This window comes from Arvicola amphibius, chromosome 1 (assembly GCF_903992535.2).
Source record: "Arvicola amphibius chromosome 1, mArvAmp1.2, whole genome shotgun sequence".
NCBI classification, from domain to species: Eukaryota; Metazoa; Chordata; class Mammalia; order Rodentia; family Cricetidae; genus Arvicola; species Arvicola amphibius.
The window spans coordinates 84,363,275-84,382,316 of NC_052047.1; the positions used below are offsets into that span (position 1 = coordinate 84,363,275).

The 19,042-nt window shown below is 39.3% G+C and overlaps 1 protein-coding gene across 8 annotated transcripts in view; it reads right to left on the reverse strand.

Annotated features, from left to right (window-relative positions):
• Ehbp1 (EH domain binding protein 1) overlaps nt 1-19,042 on the reverse strand; it is a 250,966-nt gene that overhangs the window by 116,705 nt on the left and 115,219 nt on the right. For 6 of the 8 annotated variants that reach the window (XM_042054614.1, XM_038320882.1, XM_042054613.1 and 3 more), the window contains 2 exons: nt 13,532-13,654; nt 11,070-11,307 (listed from right to left, as the gene is read on the reverse strand). In XM_042054614.1, the coding sequence (XP_041910548.1) occupies nt 11,070-11,307; nt 13,532-13,654 (361 nt within the window). The remainder of the gene's footprint in view (nt 1-11,069; nt 11,308-13,531; nt 13,655-19,042) is intronic. The other 2 variants (XM_038320910.2, XM_038320899.2) reach the window with 1 other exon arrangement.

Below are 19,042 nucleotides of genomic sequence, written 5' to 3' on the forward strand. Positions count from 1 at the left end.
TTGGGATTTGTGCAGGCTTCACTCTACATGCGGATAGCCACTGTTTCCAGCACCATTTGCCCATGACATTCTTTTCTCCTTAAAAGGACAAACAACAACAACAACAAAAAAGGTCTGTATAGTTGCATGGCCCTGTTTCTGGGTCCTATATTCTGTTTTCTTGATCTGTGTTTGTTTTTGTGCCAGCACCATGCTGTTCTTACTACTCTGGCTTTGTTGAATCATCCCAGTATCTCTAGAATGAAGCCAACTTGACTGGAATGAAGGATTTTTTTTAAGTGTTCTTGAAATCAGTTTGCAGGTATTTTGTACTATATCCATTTCATGTATGTATGCATGTGAACATCACAGCAACACTTGTGAGAACTGGCATAAGGCTGTGCAGGTAGATTGTGGAGAATTCTGGATCTATGTTCATCAGAGGCATTAGTCTGCGTCTTTATCTAATTAGCTGTCAGTGCAACGCTAGCTTCATAAAAAGGATTTGGAAGTGTTCCTTCTTTTTCTACTCTATGAATAATCTGTGAAACATTTAGTTTCTTTAATGGTCTGGTAGAATTCTGAGGCAAATTTGTCTGGGTTTGAATATTTTGTTTTGTTTTTAGTCAGGAAATCTGTCCTATTTCTTTTTAAAACTATTGCTTCACTTTCCTTCCTTGTTATAGATACATTTTTAAAATTTTTCTTCTTGGTTTAACTTTGGCATACATTTAGAAACCCATGTATTTCTCTTTGATTTCCCAATTTGGTAGAATATATTTTTAGAGTATGTCCTTATGACTTTTTGTATCACACTGATAGCTGTTGGCATTTCTCCTTTTCATCTCTGGTTTTATTATTATAGGTCTTTTCTCTCTTATGGGTATTTTGGCTAAAGGTTTGTCAATATTGTATATTTTTTCAAAGAATCAATTGTTCCTTTCATGAAATATTCTTACTTTTTCATTGATTTTATTTATTTTTTGTTGTTCACTAGTTTTAGTTTGGCTGATTCTCCTTTTTGGGATGCTATAAATTGCATCGTTACATTGCTTGTTGATGATATGATTTTAAATGCAGGCACTTCCTGGGCTCTATGGTTCCCTCTTGGGGAAAGGTTTCATGGTGTCCCATAGATCTCATATGTTGTTTTCATTTTCATGCCATTCTAGGAGCACTCTAAACTTTCCTTTTAATGACCAAAGAAATGTTTGGTCTCTATGAGTTTGTACATTCTGTGTTCTTTCTCCTACTGTTGGACTCTAGCTTATTCCTTCCAGCGCTCTCTTGCAGAGCTGGTTCGGGAGTCATGAGTTGCCTTAGCCTACTTTTGTTAGAAAGTTTTCCTTCTCTCTCAAGTACGACAGAGTGGTATACACAAGCATGGGTTGACAGATGTGACTCTAAGAACTTGAAATGCACCCTTCCATGTCTTGGATTTTAGTGCTTCTATGAAAGACTCAGCTGTTGACATTCCACAGTGCCACAGGGTTATTGAGCAGATCCAACTCTTGTCATTCATGCCCTTTGCTCCACTCCTTCCAAAACCAGGTCTGACAACCTATATGGTCGAAATTGAGACATGTGATAAGTTGAAACTGAAGAAGATAGAAATGAAAGAGAAAAATCCTCTACCTTCAAAAGAAATGACTGGAGCAAGCTGACGAGTCTTAACAATGCAAACACCGCTAATATCCACTGCACATTTCACAAGCACTGCCTTCTTACATTACTTCTTATAGGTATTACTTTTGTCTTAGTTACTTTTCTACTGCCATGAAGAGACTCCTCGACCAAAGCAACTCATAAAAGAAATAATTTAATTGGGGGGGGGCTTGCTTACAGTTTCAAAGGCTGAGTCCATGACCATCATGGCAGGGAGGAGGGCAGCAGGCAGAGATGCATGGTGGTAGAGAAGGGGACGAGAGTTTATTTTTATCCCTAAGTCTAAGGGAGAGAGACAGACAGACAGACAGACAGACAGACAGACAGACAGACAGAGGAGACTGGGCCTGGCATGGGCTTTTGAAACCTCAAAGCTCACCACCAGTGACACACTTCCTCCAACAAAGCCACACCTCCCAATCCTGCCCAAACAATTCCACCAACCAGGGACCACACATTCAAAAATAAGTCTATGGGAGCCATTTCCATTCAAACCAGCCCAACTCTGTAGGATGCAGAGGTTGGACCAGGCTTAAAGGACCGTGCTGCCCCTTTCACATCAAGCATCAGAAGGGCTGACAATGGAAGCCAGGCCTTCATCTCCCACCTGCCAGTCTGGCGGCCAGGGAGGGGAAATAATGCATGCTGAATGGAAATGCTGGTGGGGTGTGCTGAAATCTACATTAACGCTCAGGACAACCCAAGGTTCCTGCAGCTGGTAAAATGCAGTTCGGTTACAGTGTCATGTTTTGCTCAAATGATTTTAATAATTGGAATGCACACATTTTAAAAGCCGAAAAAAGGAGAAAAATTGGCTGTTATTCTGATGGGTCTGCCTTTATATGTCACGTTCCATCCCCACTCCCCCTTTTCTTTAAATCCACTCTCAGTATTCTGGGCTATTTCGTGTTTTGAATATAAGAGGATGCAGACTGATTTGATGAGGTAACTGAAGGTGCTCTTACTCGGGAAGGACCAAGGCACAGTCTCTGCCTCATCAGTGTACCATGGGGCAGTGCTATATATCCTCTCACCTCATGAGCAGTTGTGGAAGAGTGTGCTGGGGTGGCCTCTAGCTTCATGAGCTGGGGGTGCAGGTGGAAGCTGTGTGACTGCCCCGGGTATGGAGGAACTGTACATCCTCTTGCTTTCCAGGTTGGTCATGGTAGGCAGGAGGGCAGAAGCGGTGACTGCTCAAGGTGGGGGAAGGGTAACTACTCTAGCTTCACCATCTAGGCTGCACGGGGCAGTGGGCATACAAGGTAGGGCTGGGAGGCCTTGAGGCCTGCAACCTTTAATTTTTAAACTCTGGAAAAAAGAAAGCCACCTGCCACTCCGAGGGTCTCCTTTCCATGCCACCACACCCTCTCCTCTGAGGGTCTGTCACCTGCCACTCTGAGGGCCTGCCTTTCCATGCCAGCACACCCTCTCCTCAGAGGGTCTCCTTTCCATGCCACTACACCCTCGCCCCTTTCTTTCACTTCTCTCTCAGGTTTTCATATCTTATGTTTAGGACACAGATAGTTTCTTTTATGGTGCTGTTTACTGGTGTTCCATTTGCAGTGGCATCTCTTTTCCTAGATTTAGGAAATTTCCTTCTATGATTTTACTGAAAATACTTTTTGTACTTTCAGTGTAAAATTCTCCTTATGCCCCTCGTTCACAAATTTGCTCTTTTAGTAGTGCTCCAAAGATCTTGTATATTCTATTAAAACAGTTTATTAAACTTGTCATTGAGCATGAGCGTAGGGTGGCAGAAGAGTTTGTCTATTGTGGCATTCTCTGTATCGCTGAATAAAAAAGAACTTTTACCTTTGTACTATGCACTTGAAAAATAAGTTAGTTATATCACTAACTTACCATCCACTGGTATATTAAATAAGTAGTAAAGTATAAACATAAATTTAAATGGCATTATTTATTATTACTTATTGTTTGGAATTATAGAAAGATGACCAGTGTTGGTTAGCTCCAAGAAGGATTAACTAAAATATACTGAAAATACAAAGTATGAGTATAATAAATCTGTTGTCTTTTTCTTTTGTAAATGTTTCACTAGGAAAAAAATTTACAATTAATTAAAGTAGATATGTAGCTGAATAAATTCAGTGAGGGACTTCCTTTTTTTTAAAAAAAAAAAAAAGACACACATCATACCAGAAATGACTGCATACGGATCCTTCAAAGGTGACAGATGCACTAAGCCTTATCAGCTTCCAACTTTGTCACAGAAACTGAACAGCTAACAACCGGTCAAACACACAGACACTTGAGAAATGGGCAGTCCCTTAGTGTAAGGACACACGCTAAAGAGCAGCGAAAGTACAGGCCTTCTCTGGCGCTGATGGCGCTGGGCCTCTGCAGATCGTTTTACATACCAAAGGACTTGGTACTGTTGACCAGGACGACACAAGTTTAGGTCACAAGACACAAGAAGAACGTGGTAATGGAAGATGAGTCACAGAACTCTGACTTGGTAAAAGGTCACAAGTTTATAACTGGAGTTGGGACATAGTATGGAAGATCTGTGTCATTGTATCAGACCTACAAACTTCTGGAGAGAAAAGATGAGAAATGCCAAGGAATAAATGCCACCTACATTCTTCTGGGAGCTGTATTCTAGTGGATGTGTAATCTTTAGAACTTCTGGGCATGCTTTTAGAAGGGGGCTTTTTCATGGATTCTCACACTAACCCCAGGCGATTGAGCAATTTAGAACACCTTTAAAAGGCTGGCTTTGGTTAAAAGGAAACACCTAGTATTCTGACTTTAGTTTTTACAAAGGCATTTGAAAAGTTTAAGTAAACACTGCTGTCTCCTTAATTTGTTAATAGGAGACAGCAGGGTGTGTATGTGTGTTATGCAATAGCCATGCATCTGGGAATGACTGAATACTTAAAGTTTGCATTTACACTCAAGTACTCTAGGTGTGTGGCTATTACTCAGCACCTACACCACCCATGAGAAACTTCATTTCGATCACACATTAGCTGTTCAAAGAAAACAAGCATAAAAACTTGAGCCAATTTTTTGATCTGGATTTGGAATAAGATGGTTTTTATGTTGTAATTGTAAGGACTTGAGGATGCGAGTGTTCTCAAAATGTAGCCACAGGGCCATAAGCTCATGTAAGAATCTCTCAGCTCTCCATGTGTATGTGTGTGCCTATGTATGTGAGTATGTAAATGTGTATACCTGTGTGTATATGCACATGTGTGTACCTGTGTGTGTATGAACATGTGTATTTGCCAATGTGTGCATGTGTGTATATACCTGCGTGTGTACATGTATGTACATTTGAACCTGTGTGTGTACCTGTAGATATCCGTGTGTATGTGTAAAATGGGAAATGATTTAGAAATGCAGTTCTAGAACAACATAAAAAGAATCAAATTCCTCATTTTATCAAACAAAAGTCTCAAAATATTTAAAGTTGGTCATTACAGTTCCCTTAATCTTTTCTCTAAGTCCCTACCTTCCCAATCATTGCTAGCTTGATGTGGTTTCTAGACATTTACTCTGTTGCTCCATGGTAACAACTGACATAATGTCTTTTGGAAAATGCAACTTCTACAGGTACATAGTTCTAATGATGAGATCTGACCATCCTACAGCAGAGGGTTATATTACTCCCCATACACAAATCAAATTTCCAAATTTTGTTTTATCAAATGAAGCTTTTTTCAATCATGGTCATTTCAACTTACCTCTACTATTTTAAAGATTTTTCCTATTAAACTACATTTTTAAGGTATAATAGTTTCTCCCTATATTTAAATGTTAATGACTAATATTCATTTTTTCAAGTAAAGCAGACATCTACTTCAAGTAAGCATATCATTACTGTTTATATTATTTATGATTAAATATTTTAAAGATCTCCTCTGTCCCCTACCAATTATTTACTTCAAAGAACCCTTAAGCCCAAGCACTCCAGGCAAGGAATGACTCATGTGCCATATTTCTTATAACAAAATTATAAAACCTTGTTCCTATTAAAATAAATTTTAGTACCAATAATACACAAGTGAATGGCCCAACCTTGAGTACAAGTAAGCAAAGTTTTCATGCAAGTGTGACAACTGATTCCTGCAGTCAGAAAACAGTATTCCATTTTCATCCTCTCCTCTCCAGAAGACCCCTCTTCATCTCTCCTGCCTTCCAGCTCTGACCCAAACACTTCTTAGTCCCTTTCTCTCACTGTAGTTTGCACCTCCTGGGATTTGTAAAGAATGGTATTCTATAATGAGACATTCTGTGGTTGGCTTCTTTCACTCAGGATGATAGTATCTTAAGTCAGCCATGTGGTAACATATCAATATCTTCCGACTCTTTATTCCTAGGTAGAATTCCATTACAGACACTATGGCTTACATCTTTGCTGACTGATGGGCATATTGAATCCCCCCTTTTGTTATTAGAATGCTTAAAACTATTGAAATGTTCTTTCTGTAAACATTTCCATTCATTTCTCTTAGGTGAACACCTAAAAATGGAATGGTGGAGCTCAAAGATAAGCAGGTGATTAATGTTTTTAGAGATCAGTGAAGTCTAAGACGATATAAAAGTCAGAGACTCTACAGCCTTGAAAATACTTGATACAGCCAGTTGATGTGGGATTTCCCTCCGTATGCTATGATTACCATTGATTAATAAAGAATTGCTTTGGACCTATAGCAGGGCAGAACTTAGCTAAGTGGGGAAAACTAAATGGAATGCTGGGAGAAAGAAGGTGGAGTAAGAGAGATGCCATGTAGCCCCGCTAGAGCCAGACAGAACATTGCCTGATAAGCCACAGCCATGTGGCGATACACAGATTACTAGAAATGGGTTAAATTGAGATGTAAGAGTTAGCCAATAAGAAGCTAGAGCTAATGGGCCAAGCTGTGATTTAATTAATACAGTATCTGTGTGGTTATTTTGGGGCTAAGCGGCAGGGAACTAACTAGTGCCCTCCTTACTACAGCCAGTCTTCTAAAGTGTAGCCACTCAAGCAGGTGTGTGTGTGTGTGTGTGTGTGTGTGCGCGCGCGCGCGCGCGCGCGCGCGCGCCCTGGTATTCTGCTGTGCTTCTAACACATGTCCTTGAAGACCAGTGAAGCTGACTTACTTTCCAGTTCCACTAGCTACCTTTTTAGTGTGAAAGGCTCAAAGTGTATCCCTTTTCTGATTCAGTTGGCTGTAAATATTTATGTCATATTGTTGCTTGCCTTTTTATTTTTGGAATGTCTATTTTTTATTTAATTTTGATAAAACCCAAATTAACTTTCCTTCCCTCCTTCCTCCCTTCCTCTCTATTTCTTTCTTTTTTCTATTTTATTTAAAAGAAATCTTTGCCTAGCCCCAGGGTCACTAAAATTGTCTTCTAGTTTTCTAATGAAACTTTTAATGTTTTAGTTCTTCCTTTTATGTTTATGTTACATTTTAATTAAAGTTTGTATATGGCAGGAAGTACAATTTACAGTAGTTTTTGTTAAGGGATGGACATGTGGCCATATAATTATTGGTACATTATTTCTTGAAAAGATTATTTTCTAAATGATGGTCATTGTTAAATTTTCCAAATATCATCTGTAGTAGTCCATAGATTTATTTGCAGATTTCCTTCCATCTCCTTAATAGTTTATCTTTAAGGCAAATCCACAGTGTTTTGGCAAGTAAGCTAAAATTAAAATGAAACAGTATATTCTCAAATTCTGCTTTGTCAAAATTCCTATTCTGAGTCCCCTCTGTATCTGGGTATCTGCGTGAAACCTTATCAAGCATTATGAAGAAGCGCAGTGGAATTCTGACTGAGGCAGTACTGTCCTGAGTAGCTTTAGGTTGCCTTGGCTGGAGAACTGGCAGAGCGCTGCGTGGGGTACGTCTGTGACTGTTTCCAGAGAAGATGGCACGCAAGTCTGATGGATGGAGATCTACCCTCAATAAGGGCCCACAAAGAAAGGAAGCCAGGCCAGTCTTTTTCTTTGATGCTCCTGCATCCCTGATCAGAGCATCAGCACCTTCTGGTCTCTGAATTCTAGAACCTGCACTGGTGACCACACAGGTTCCCTGAGCCTGTGGATGTGGACCAGCCGTGTTACAGGCAATCCCAAGCCTCCAGCCTGCAGATGGCTGATGGTGGACTTCTCAGCTTCCGTAATTAAGAGTCAGCTTCCCTAATTATTTCCTCCCACCAGTTTCTCTCCTCTCCTCCTCCTTCTGTCTATCACTCTCCCCCCACGTCTGTGCCTCCCTTTCTTTCCTCCCTCTCTCTTGAGCTCTAATACAGAACTGGATCTTTAGATCTCGTGGGAAGAACCTAACTATCTGAACCACAGTCATGCAATTTTTCTCCTTGGATTCACTTTTTTTATTTTCTCAAAAGTACTTGGTTCTCAGTGTATAGATATTGATCACTTTGTTCTAATTTATCACTTTTTTGTTTGTTCTGCTTTAGATACTTCTATAATCATTATTTTCTTTTTGATGGGGAAGTTCAAACCCAGACCCTTGCACAGGTGTCTCTACTGAGGATAGTACATAAATATACAAATTCAGTATACTTATTTATAATGGCACCAGAAATGGACATTTTAAAATACCATTTTAAGGCATATTATATATATATATAACTTATATATATATCATATATATACACACATTAATGTATTTTACATTTTCTATGCCTTCCATTCTTTATATTCACTCAATTTTGTAATTGATGACACTTTATTTTTGTCTGGGGTCTTCCTCAAGAAACAACTTTCAGAGCAACAGAGCCAATATGAGGAAAACAGATCTTTCACTTCTGGATGGAAATAGAAATCTGTGTTGACAGATCTGGGCTTTTTAAAATTACTATTATTATTTTTTCCAGTATTTTTAAAAAATTCGCCTCAGTGTCTTCTGGTTTAAACTGTTTTCTGTTATTCCTTTTTTTTCTTCTTCTTCTTCAAGACAGGGTTTCTCTGTGTTGAAAGAATCTCTTTAGCCCTAATTGTCCTGGAACTCACTCTGTAGACCAGGCTGGCCTTGATTTCAGATATTCACCTGCCTCTGCCTCCTGAGTACTGGGATTAAAGACGTGCACCACCAACCTTTCTTGATATTTTTTGCACCAGGTTTCTAGGACCTGTAGTGAGGTGTTTATGTGTGTACACATGTGTTGATGTGTATACACATGTGTTGATGTGTGTATACATGTGTCGATGTGTGTACATGTTCATGTGTGTGCACATGTATGTACATGCATGTGTTTCCTCTATGTTCCTTTCATCCTCTCTTTCCTCTTCCTAGAATTCCAATTACATGTTAGGCTACTTGAAGTTGTCAGGAAGGTGTCTGGTCCTCTACTCATTTTCTTTCCCCTGTGTTGCACTCAGAATGGTTTCCATGGCTATATTTTTAAGTTTGCCAATGTTTCCTTCTGTATAGCATTTTACATCACATTTAACATGACATCAAAACCCTCACACACACACACACACACACACACACACACTTATAAATTTCATCTCTGTAAGTTAAATGTGCACTTCCTCCATCACTCATGTTCATGTGTTCCTTCTCAATCTTCTAGAACGTATTTATGATACTTTACTGTACTTATTACTCAGCTCCATCTTCTATTCCATCTCTGTATCCACATCCAGTGACTCCGTTTTCTTACTATTACAGTCAGGTCTTCCTGTTTCTTTACGTGCCTGATAAATTTGCTTGTAAGACAGTATGAAAATTGTATTTTGGGTATTTTGCTTACTACCTTAAATATTTTTAGGCTTCTGTGAAACACAGTTTATTTAACTTATTTAAAGTTAGTCAGATTCTTCAACCCCTGCCATTAGGCTTGTAGGGAGAGCAGAGAGATCTTTGGTGTCGGCTAACTTGGCTACCCATGAGGCATGTCTAAATATTATACCTCATGTCCTATGTTTTAGGAAATCATCCTGTCTGCTCAGTAGAGAAACAGACTATGCTCCATCCTAAAAAATCTCCCATAACTAATTGTTCATGGACAATTTACTCACACAAATGCTCCAATCAATACTCAGTTAAGGATGAAGACGAACCCTTTACAGAGCTCTAAAATTCTCTTCTCTTGTGTTCAATTTGCAGATTTTACCACATTGGTTTATTAATGATGGTAACATCTCTGTAAATCCAAATTATGTGTCCCCAATTTAGGGAGATTTTTTTCTGGAACAGTGTGATTTTTTTCTAACTCCCAAAGACTGTAAACATTTCCAAATGTGAGCTTGAAGGACACCTGTGGGACCTGCTTTTTTTCTGTTCTCTTGTGGATTATTATCCCCTGCAGTTTTTGTTCAATGTCTCAAAAGCACTGTTTTAAATATTTTATTCCATTTTTAGTTGCTTAAGATGGGATGCTAAATCCAGTCTGTACTATGGCTTCACGGCAAAAGTAAAAGTTCGGTTGTTGCTCTTTAAATGCACTCAGGGTCCCCAGCACTGCCACACGCAACTCCAGGGTGTGATGTGAGCAGCTCCCTCTTATCTCCACCCAGAGCTGAGTAAAACGGCAGCTCTGAGTAACCTTGGCTCATGGTGGTCTCTAACTGAGACATGTAGGCAGTGTGCCGTCAAGTGTCTGAACAAGTCTCATCTATCATGTATGACTCCATGGTCCCCCAGTAGAACTGTAAGAGAATTGAAGTAAAGGCCTACAAATTTCAGTTAAAAACATCCAAACGACATTTATAGTAGAGTTTCGATGAGAAAACACAATTGGAATTCCAACCAGATGCCATCACCAGTCTCCTGTATTTGTTGCTTTAGGGAAGACAGATATACACCTTAATGAAAAAGTAAGAAACTTCTAACGACCAGTTGCAAGAGACTGCCCCCTGGACATGGCAGGGGTGCTGGGCCCACAAACTTGCAACAGCACTGTCGCCTGCACAAGACCAGCCAGTCGACATTCAACATGGGTGGAGAAAAGATTCACAAGGACCCACCCCGGTCAATGGCAACTCAGGGAGGGAAGGAAGGAGGCAAGTTTAATTTCCCACTGAGACAAGCCCTAAGAGGTTGCCCAAGCCTAAGTGATCAGCCATAGACTCATGTGTATGCAGTCGACATGAATCAGACTCAGTAGGGTTCCTTTCTTCTTTTGGTTTGTTGTTGGTCTTGTGTGTGTGTAATTATAAAGGAAGAGGACATGAACTTGAGAGAGGAATGAAGGGTAAATGATGTAAACACAGTGTACTCATGTATGAAATCCACCCTCCCCCGCCCCCAAATCTCTATAAAACAGAGACAGGATCTTACTGGAAAAGGATTCTCAAAAGCATTTCTGGAAGCAGGTTGAGTTATGCAATGCATATAAACATTGCTGACCACTTGGTTAGCCCTCAGAAGGGCTTCCTTACGCTACTACATAGCTGAGCTGTGTGTGATCAGAGCAAAGGAGACAGGCGTGCTTACTCGTCCAGCTCATCCTCACTTTTCGAGCTGTCAGCATAGAGGTACTTGCTCATGTCCACGGGTCTCAGGGTTTTTCTTTTTGTGGGCTGCGGTGGAGAGTCCTTGATAATTCCACAGGGTTCGGGCTCATCAAATGGGTTCAAATGCTGTGGAGTCTGTGCACCTTTAAAGGGATTACAGCTGTTATTATAAGAAGATTCTTCGTTTTTTTTAGCTGATGCTGTTTCAGTGACTGGCTCTATAAAACAACACAAAAGACAGGTTAAATTAACAGCATATGATAGCCTCTATTTTTAATGTTGTCAAAAATAGGCATCTTGAATTAATGAACTACAAGGCTGGGAGTACAAAAGCATTAATGAAACAAGAACATATTGTTGAAGAGCTAAGGAACTCTGAAGCTCAACAAAACGTAAATTGTAGGATTTGTGCTTACTTCTTTAGGATGATAACTCTTGAACCCTGCCTCTTTGGATTGCTAATCACTCATGACAGCCTTAAAAGACTGATCTTGTTTTAAATTACGCATGCATATATGTGTGCACATGGATCTGTGCACGGTAAGGCCAGAGTTACATGTGATTGTGAGTCTCCTGAGATGGGTGCTAGGAAGGGAAGAGGGGTCCCCTGCAAGATCAGTCCATGCTCTTCACTGTGCTCTCTCTCCAGCCTTCCTCACGACAGCGTGCCAAGGGTCTAAACCAGTGTGATAGCACATAAACTTCAAAAGTTTTAAACTACTTAGGAGTGCATGATTACTGTTTACCTCACTATAAGAGCCTGCCATCGCAAATTAAAGCAGAGTAAATTTGATTTTTAATAGAACATAAAAATTGATTTTTTTTTTAAAAAAATGATACTTGGTATCTATCCCAGAATACACCATCTAGGTATCAATACATTCACTCTGGACTGTAAACAACATATACTCATACACTGCTGCTGGAGAGAGCAGGTGGAGGTGAAGACAGGGCAGTGTGCATTCTACCACCGAGCTATGTTATACCCAGTTCTAAGCTTAACCTTTGAGCCAATAAACTTGAATCTAATGAACAAGAACACCATAAAGAAACCCAAGTTGAAGTACTGTATTAAAAGCATGCTTGGGGGTGGGGGGTGGGGATTTAGCTTAGTGGTAGGGAGCTTGCCTAGCAAGCACGAAGTCCTGGGTCCAGTCCTCAGTTCTGAAGAGAAAAAGCATGAGAGGGAGAATTAAATCATGAAGGTAAACACACAAATGTGTTATACTAAGTTCACTTTTAAAACACTCAAATTTTAGTTTGAAAACAAATTTGAACACAGTTTTGGTGATAAAAATAGGGGGTTTCTAGAGTAGAGCAAGCCAAAGAATATAGTATATTAAAAGTAATTTAAATTATGCCAGACAATTCTAACAATATAATTAAGTAGAAACAAAAAGTCCGTTATTGAAACTCTGAGAAGTAACTTGAAGGCTCAGTCGTGAGTGCTTGTGTAAGCACGAGGGCCTGGGTCTGGATCCCCAGCCTTAATACAGAACTGCTGATGTGTGCAGGGGCTGGGGACTGGAGATGGGCAGGTCCCTGGGACTGTCACTCTAGCCTAAACTCTAAGTTCTAGCTTGGAGAGCCCATTTCAGAAAAATAAACAAAATAAGATCAAAAATAAAAACAAGATGGGGAGCAACAGAGGTCAAGGTCACGTCACCTCACTCCTTCAAGCCTTAGAGATCTAATCTCTAGAAAACAGTGCTTGAACTGATTGCCTGAGACTTACTATAAATTTAACATAACAGTTATTAATATTTTAAATATGTTCATAATCTATAGCTCGCAAACAAAATTAAGCCTCACTAATTTAAACGGATTAATTGGGAGTGAAGTGAGAAAGGCCTGGAAGAGAAGGAGCACAGAATGATACAGAAGGTGTGGAAGGAGCAAAGGAGCGGTTCCCGAAGCTGAAACACTGTTTCCATCCTGCCTGTCGCAGAGCAATTGAAAGCAAGTGAAGATTGCATGAGAGCAGTCACGAAGATGTAGACAGTAGCCAGTCATCCTTGAGTTTATTCCGAGCAAGGAGTTAATTAGACAGCAGTCTCACTTCCTCAACAGCCCTTATTCAAGCATTAGGAGTTTAAGATGACTTGGTAAGAAAAATGATTTGTTTGTGGGACCCTTTCCTTCCTTTCGGGCTGCCTCGTCCAGCCTTGCTATGAGAATGTGAGCCTAGTCTCATTGTAACTTGTTATGCCGTGTTCGGCTGACGTCTCTGGGGGTCCCGCTCTTTTCTGACGGGAAATAGAGGAATGGATCTGGGGTAGAAAGGAGGTGGAGTGAGGGATAGGAAGGAGAGGAGGGAGGGAGAAATGCGGTCTAGATGTACTATATGAGAAGAGAATACATACATACATACATTTTTAAGAAGAGAAAAATTATTTAGGTGGAAAAACCTTTGGATTTATTTTTTATAAACAAACATGTTACCTTCTGAGTCGGGATCTCCAAATGGATTTAATTCTGTTACATCAGGTTCATCAAATGGATTGGTATTCACAGTGGCCAAGTCCTTTTGTGCATCATCCAAAAAGTTAAGTGTGTTGATAAGTTCTGAAAGTAAATGCATGTGTGAAGTTCATCACAGATATAATGAATCATAAGTTTTGGTAATATATTAAAATTCACATTAATAATACCTGCAAATAATAAGACAGTATTTTTATAAGTGGCAGCATGCCATTCAAGTATTTTGTAGTACACCAACATTTGAAAATAAACCAGAAGGTACATCAGAAAATGAACTACAGTAAAGAAATGTCCTATGTCAGCCAAATTTGATTTCTGAGTGCTGAACAGACTTGTAAACAAATAGAGACGCAAATACTAAGTGTATGTATAATAGTAAGTTCAATAAAGAAGAAACACATTATGTGATTAAGAATACTCAGGTGATTAGGATAACTCATATCAAGATGTTGCTAACTAACTTGTTAAGGATGAGGTCTGTTGTCTTGTTGTCTGGTGGTGCACTACAAATTACCACAGAGAACATTCAAGAAATTAGACAAGGACAAAGCTGACAGCTCAGCAGACAGAGCAAAACGAGTCACAGGCAACAGGCAACAGAAGCAGGAGGAGGAAAGCTTTAGACCTTCAGAGGAACTGGCTGATCTAGCTGAAGGCATATGTGCTTGCTTTATGCAGTCATCTGGATCTTCATCTAAGCTGCTCAGAGCATTCAACTGGTTTACAATCTCTGAAAACAGAAGCCAGTCAAGACAAAGGTAAGGTCAGGGCACTTCAATAGAAGTAAAGAGCAGTAGAAGCATGCTGTTACCAAAACCAGACAGGAGATATGAGGTTAATCAAGAGGTACACTCAGAAATGTTACTGTGATGAGCTATAACAAAGGTAAATAACTGGACATTACTGCAGTCGTATTTTACGGTTAGCATTTTTATTAGTAGCATAATTACTGTGTTAATAAACACAAAACAGTAACAGTAACTAATGTTAGAAGTCTATACCCAGACTGCAGCGGTAACAGTAACAGTAACTAATGTTAGAAGTCTATATCCAACTTCAGCAGCTCTTAGAAATAAACACCTTCCGGGAGTCAGTCACTATTTGTCTTGCAAAATTCTTAATTTAAATCAAAGATTTTAAGACCATATCTATCTGAATAAAGTACAAAGCCATTCTTCGTGTTCTGCTGTGCTGAAAATCAGCATGAAGGGTTCAGATCGGGGAGTAGCTGCTATCTCCTCCTCTTACGAAACTCTTCTTATACAGGAATCATAAGCAAAATACAAATCCTCACTAGGGCCAGCTGTTTAGTTCTTAGCATTTCCAAACCTAAACCTAAGGGAATGAAGAGAAACCAAACAGATCCAGAGAAATGAAGGAAACGGGAATATACAGCAGCATAAATTTACTATCAATACAACTGTTCTTTAGCACTACAAATCTAAAGACGCAATAAATTTTATTTGAACCAAATCAAAGAATACGTTTGTAATACGATTGCTTTCGCGCACTTATTTTTTGAACAAATATTTGTCAGTCTGTGCCAAGGCTTTTGCTTGGGACAGAAGGATTAAAACAGATATGGTATTGTCCCCAGAGAATTTACATCCTACAAAGACACTAATAAAACACTGAAGCACTTAATGAGTGACTCTCAGAACGGTAGGTGTTCAGAAATATTAAGAGGCCTATGCACAAAATTTATATGAAAAAACAATAAGCTTATCAATTTCCCTTATCCAAATGAGAAAATATACTTTGTATGAATAAAACTGCTTTGGATAGTGAACATAAACTATCGAAAACACGGAAAAAGCATAATTAAACCCAATTCAACTCTATGACCCTATCTGAATAGCAGTTGAAAGGGGCAAATTTGTGTCTGACTAAAAAATATTTTCCTTTATTTTATCATGCTCATACTTTAAAATAAAAAGTTTAGTGGGCTGGAGAGATGGTTCAGCAGTTATGAACACTGACCCGGGTTCAATTCCCATCTGGCAGCTCACAACTGTCTGTAACTCCAAGATCTGACACCCTTACACAGACATAAATGCAGGAAAAACACCAAGGCAAATAATATAAAAATAAATTATTTTTTAAAAACATTATTACATTTATTTATGGGGGGCAGGGTATAGGTCATGGCATGGCTGGTGGAGGTCAGAGGACAACTCTTCTATCATGTGGATCCCTGGAACTAAACTCGGACCCTGGGCTTGGCAGCAAGTGCCTTTCTCCACTAACTCATCTCTCAAGCCTGTATTGTGCTAAAAATATTCAAGAAAAGAAATGAAGACTTATTTTAAGCGTGTGTGTGTGTGTGTGTGTGTGTGTGTGTGCATGTGTGTGTGTGAGTGAGTACACGTGCGCATGCATGTATGCCCAGGTCAATGCAAAAGGCCACAAAGTCCTGAAGAGAGTATCAGACACCCTGGACCTGGAGTTACATGGTTGGGAGCCTCCAGCTGTGGTGCTGGGGAACCCGATCACTGAGAAGAGGTGTCTGTTCTAAGGCACTGAGCCACCTCTTCAGTCCACTGGGCTAATGACTTTAACTCTTACCCTGGAACTTAGGTAAGGGCAATTCAGTAGGAAAATTCACTCACAAATTACATCCTTTCCTGCCCACTAATCATTGTAACATAGTAATTTTTGTAAAAGCATAATGAGTTGGAGGAGTAGCAATGTCAAAGTGTTCACTAGTCATTACTGACTTTTTTATTTATTGCTAGTTGTGTTATTTTTATAATCTTGAGAAATGATGTAATTTTAACTTTGAAAAAAAATGAGCAAGGAGAAACAAATACTGCCAGCAGCTAAACTATATTAAGCAGTAAGCAAGGCTTTACATATATTATCAATCAGCCCTCACACAGCCTGTGGTGCTATTGCTAATGTGCAGTTCATCTACATATTAGTATTGTTTACTTGTCTATATTTCCAAATGTGGGATTACTTTGTTGAAAATTTTAAATAGCGCTCAAAGGCTTACAGTTTTCTTTATATAGCTAGGGCATTTTAAATTATTTTTTATTTATAAATCTAATCTCAAAGAGCATAAATCCACCACCAATTAAGTATCTCATAAGATTGTAGTAAAATACTGAAGAATCATGGGGCTTAATCATTGAATTCAGATATGAATATTACTCCATGGAATTTTAGGTACAAAATGGAGTATGTTCAAATTTTATCAAAATGAGTCTCCTATGAAACTATATTTTTTACATCATGACTTTTCTGAACATTTCAAATAGTTCTTCCCTCTAAGCAAACTTTTAGTAATATTTAAAATCAATGGTGACCATTGCTTCATTAATAACACAAGCAATTTTTTTTCTTTTTTTTTTCTTTCTGGTTTATTTTTTTTTATATTTAAAAATTTCCATCTCCTTCCCTCCTCCTCCCCCTCCCTCCGCTCCTCCTCCCCCTTCCCGCCCCTCCTTCTCCCCCTTCCCTCCCCTCCCCTCCACCCATACCTCCTCTCCCTCCCTCTCAAGGCCAAGGAGCCATCAGGGTTCCCCACTCTATGCTAAGTCCAAGGTCCTCCCAACTCCCCCCAGGTCCAGGAAGGTGATCGACCAAGCTGAGAAGGCTCCCACAGAGCCCGTCCATGCAGAAGAATCAGAGCCCAGCGCCAATGTCCTTTGCTTCTCAGTCAGCCCCCGCTGTTGGCCACATTCAGAGAGACGGGTTTGGTCGCATGATCCATCAGCAATTTTTTTCTACTGTTTCATTAATGACAAATTGTTCTTCTAGTAATGGAATGGAAAGGCAATCATGATTATCTCTACCAATGTTCCTTATTGTAATATAAATAAATGTTAACCCAAACTTTTAAATCTTCAAAGCAGCAGCAAATTTAATAATGTTTTATTAAATACCTCTACTGCCTGAGCTAGAGCTCTCATCTCTGATATTTTAGGGGACGGCGGGTGAGTAAGGCATACTGACTGCACGATGAATGTCACAAACGGTCACACTGCACTAACAGTGAGACTACAAGAGGCAGTCTAAGGTTAGACCATTTCCCGGAATTTTCCTTACATTTGAGCTAATTCAAGACCAAAGATATTATTATTGTTATTACCGTAAAAGAAAAAGAGGAAATGGAGGACACTCCATGAACATAAAGGGAGGCAAAAGGAACCTGACATATTCGAGGAACTAGAGATGTTTGGGGCTCATGCCAGGGGTGGAAAGGGTAATATGATGCGGCTGGCAAATGTTCAGTCATGAACGTTACTGTTACCCAACTAAAAACCGTGAACTCTGCTCTGAGAGCTGTGGGCAGCCACTGCAAGATGCAAGGTGTACTTTACAAACTGGCAACTTTTCTGAACATTTCAAATAGTTCTTCCCTCTAAGCAAACTTTTAGTAATATTTAAAATCAATGGTGACCATTGCTTCATTAACACAAGCAATTTTTTTCTACTGTTTTCACTAATGACAAATTGTTCTTCTAGTAATAGAATGGAAAGGTAATCATGATTATCTCTACCAATGTTCCTTAGGGCGACTGCAGAGAGGAGCCATTTAGTTGGGAACAACCTGTGAAACTTCCCATGAAAATGATCCAACTGGCAGTTGCTACGTGGTCTAGAGCCAGAGATACCTAGCTTTGTTACATAGTTACCCTTCTGATAACCTCTTTCTTCCAAATCACCTATAGTTAATTTTTCTTTTTATAATTAGAAAAAGCTAAAAACTGCAGTAAAATTTGCAACAAAGAGTTACTAGAATTTTTTTTAATGCAAATGTTCCGATGAAACCTATCACTCTGGCCCAATACATTTATGGAATACTTTATTACCTTAAAGCCTTATTTTTCTGGAAATTTACGTATTTAGAGAATATTAACAACACTATGTAATAGAACTGAAAAGAATTCTACCCTCTGCTGCTGCTCAAACTGAGCAAGTACCTGTAGCAGTGTATGGGTCTTCACCTGCTTCACATGGGTACAACGAAGGGAAATGAAATTAGGGGTGGGCAATCGAAACAAAGGGTCGAATAATTTGTGACTTTTCTTTACTGTTAGAAGTTTTTTAAAAAAGAAACTGAGCAACAGATTATCATACTGAAAAAGGGGAGATTGGGGAGGCAGCATGAAGAGTAGGTTTCTTTTTAAGAACCCCGGGAGGATGAATTAGAAGATAAACCGCCTAGAGCTAGGGGCATACCTGAGAATCTTACATCATCCTCACTCTTCTCTTAAGTATAACTAGATTTAGTAGCAATATATCTTATTTTAAGATAGCCCAAAATAGTAACACTTCAACTTCCTGGCAAAGATGAAGGTCACAAGGATGTCACTTTCCTCAAAGGCTTAAGCCTGTAAATATTTGATTTATGGATACATCTAACAGGTTTAGCAATGCTGTTTTCAATCCCACAGCAAATCATAATGCGGAAGGAAGGCAGAGGCTGTTTCAGGCAGGTAAGCTGCTATGCAGCATTTATTATCC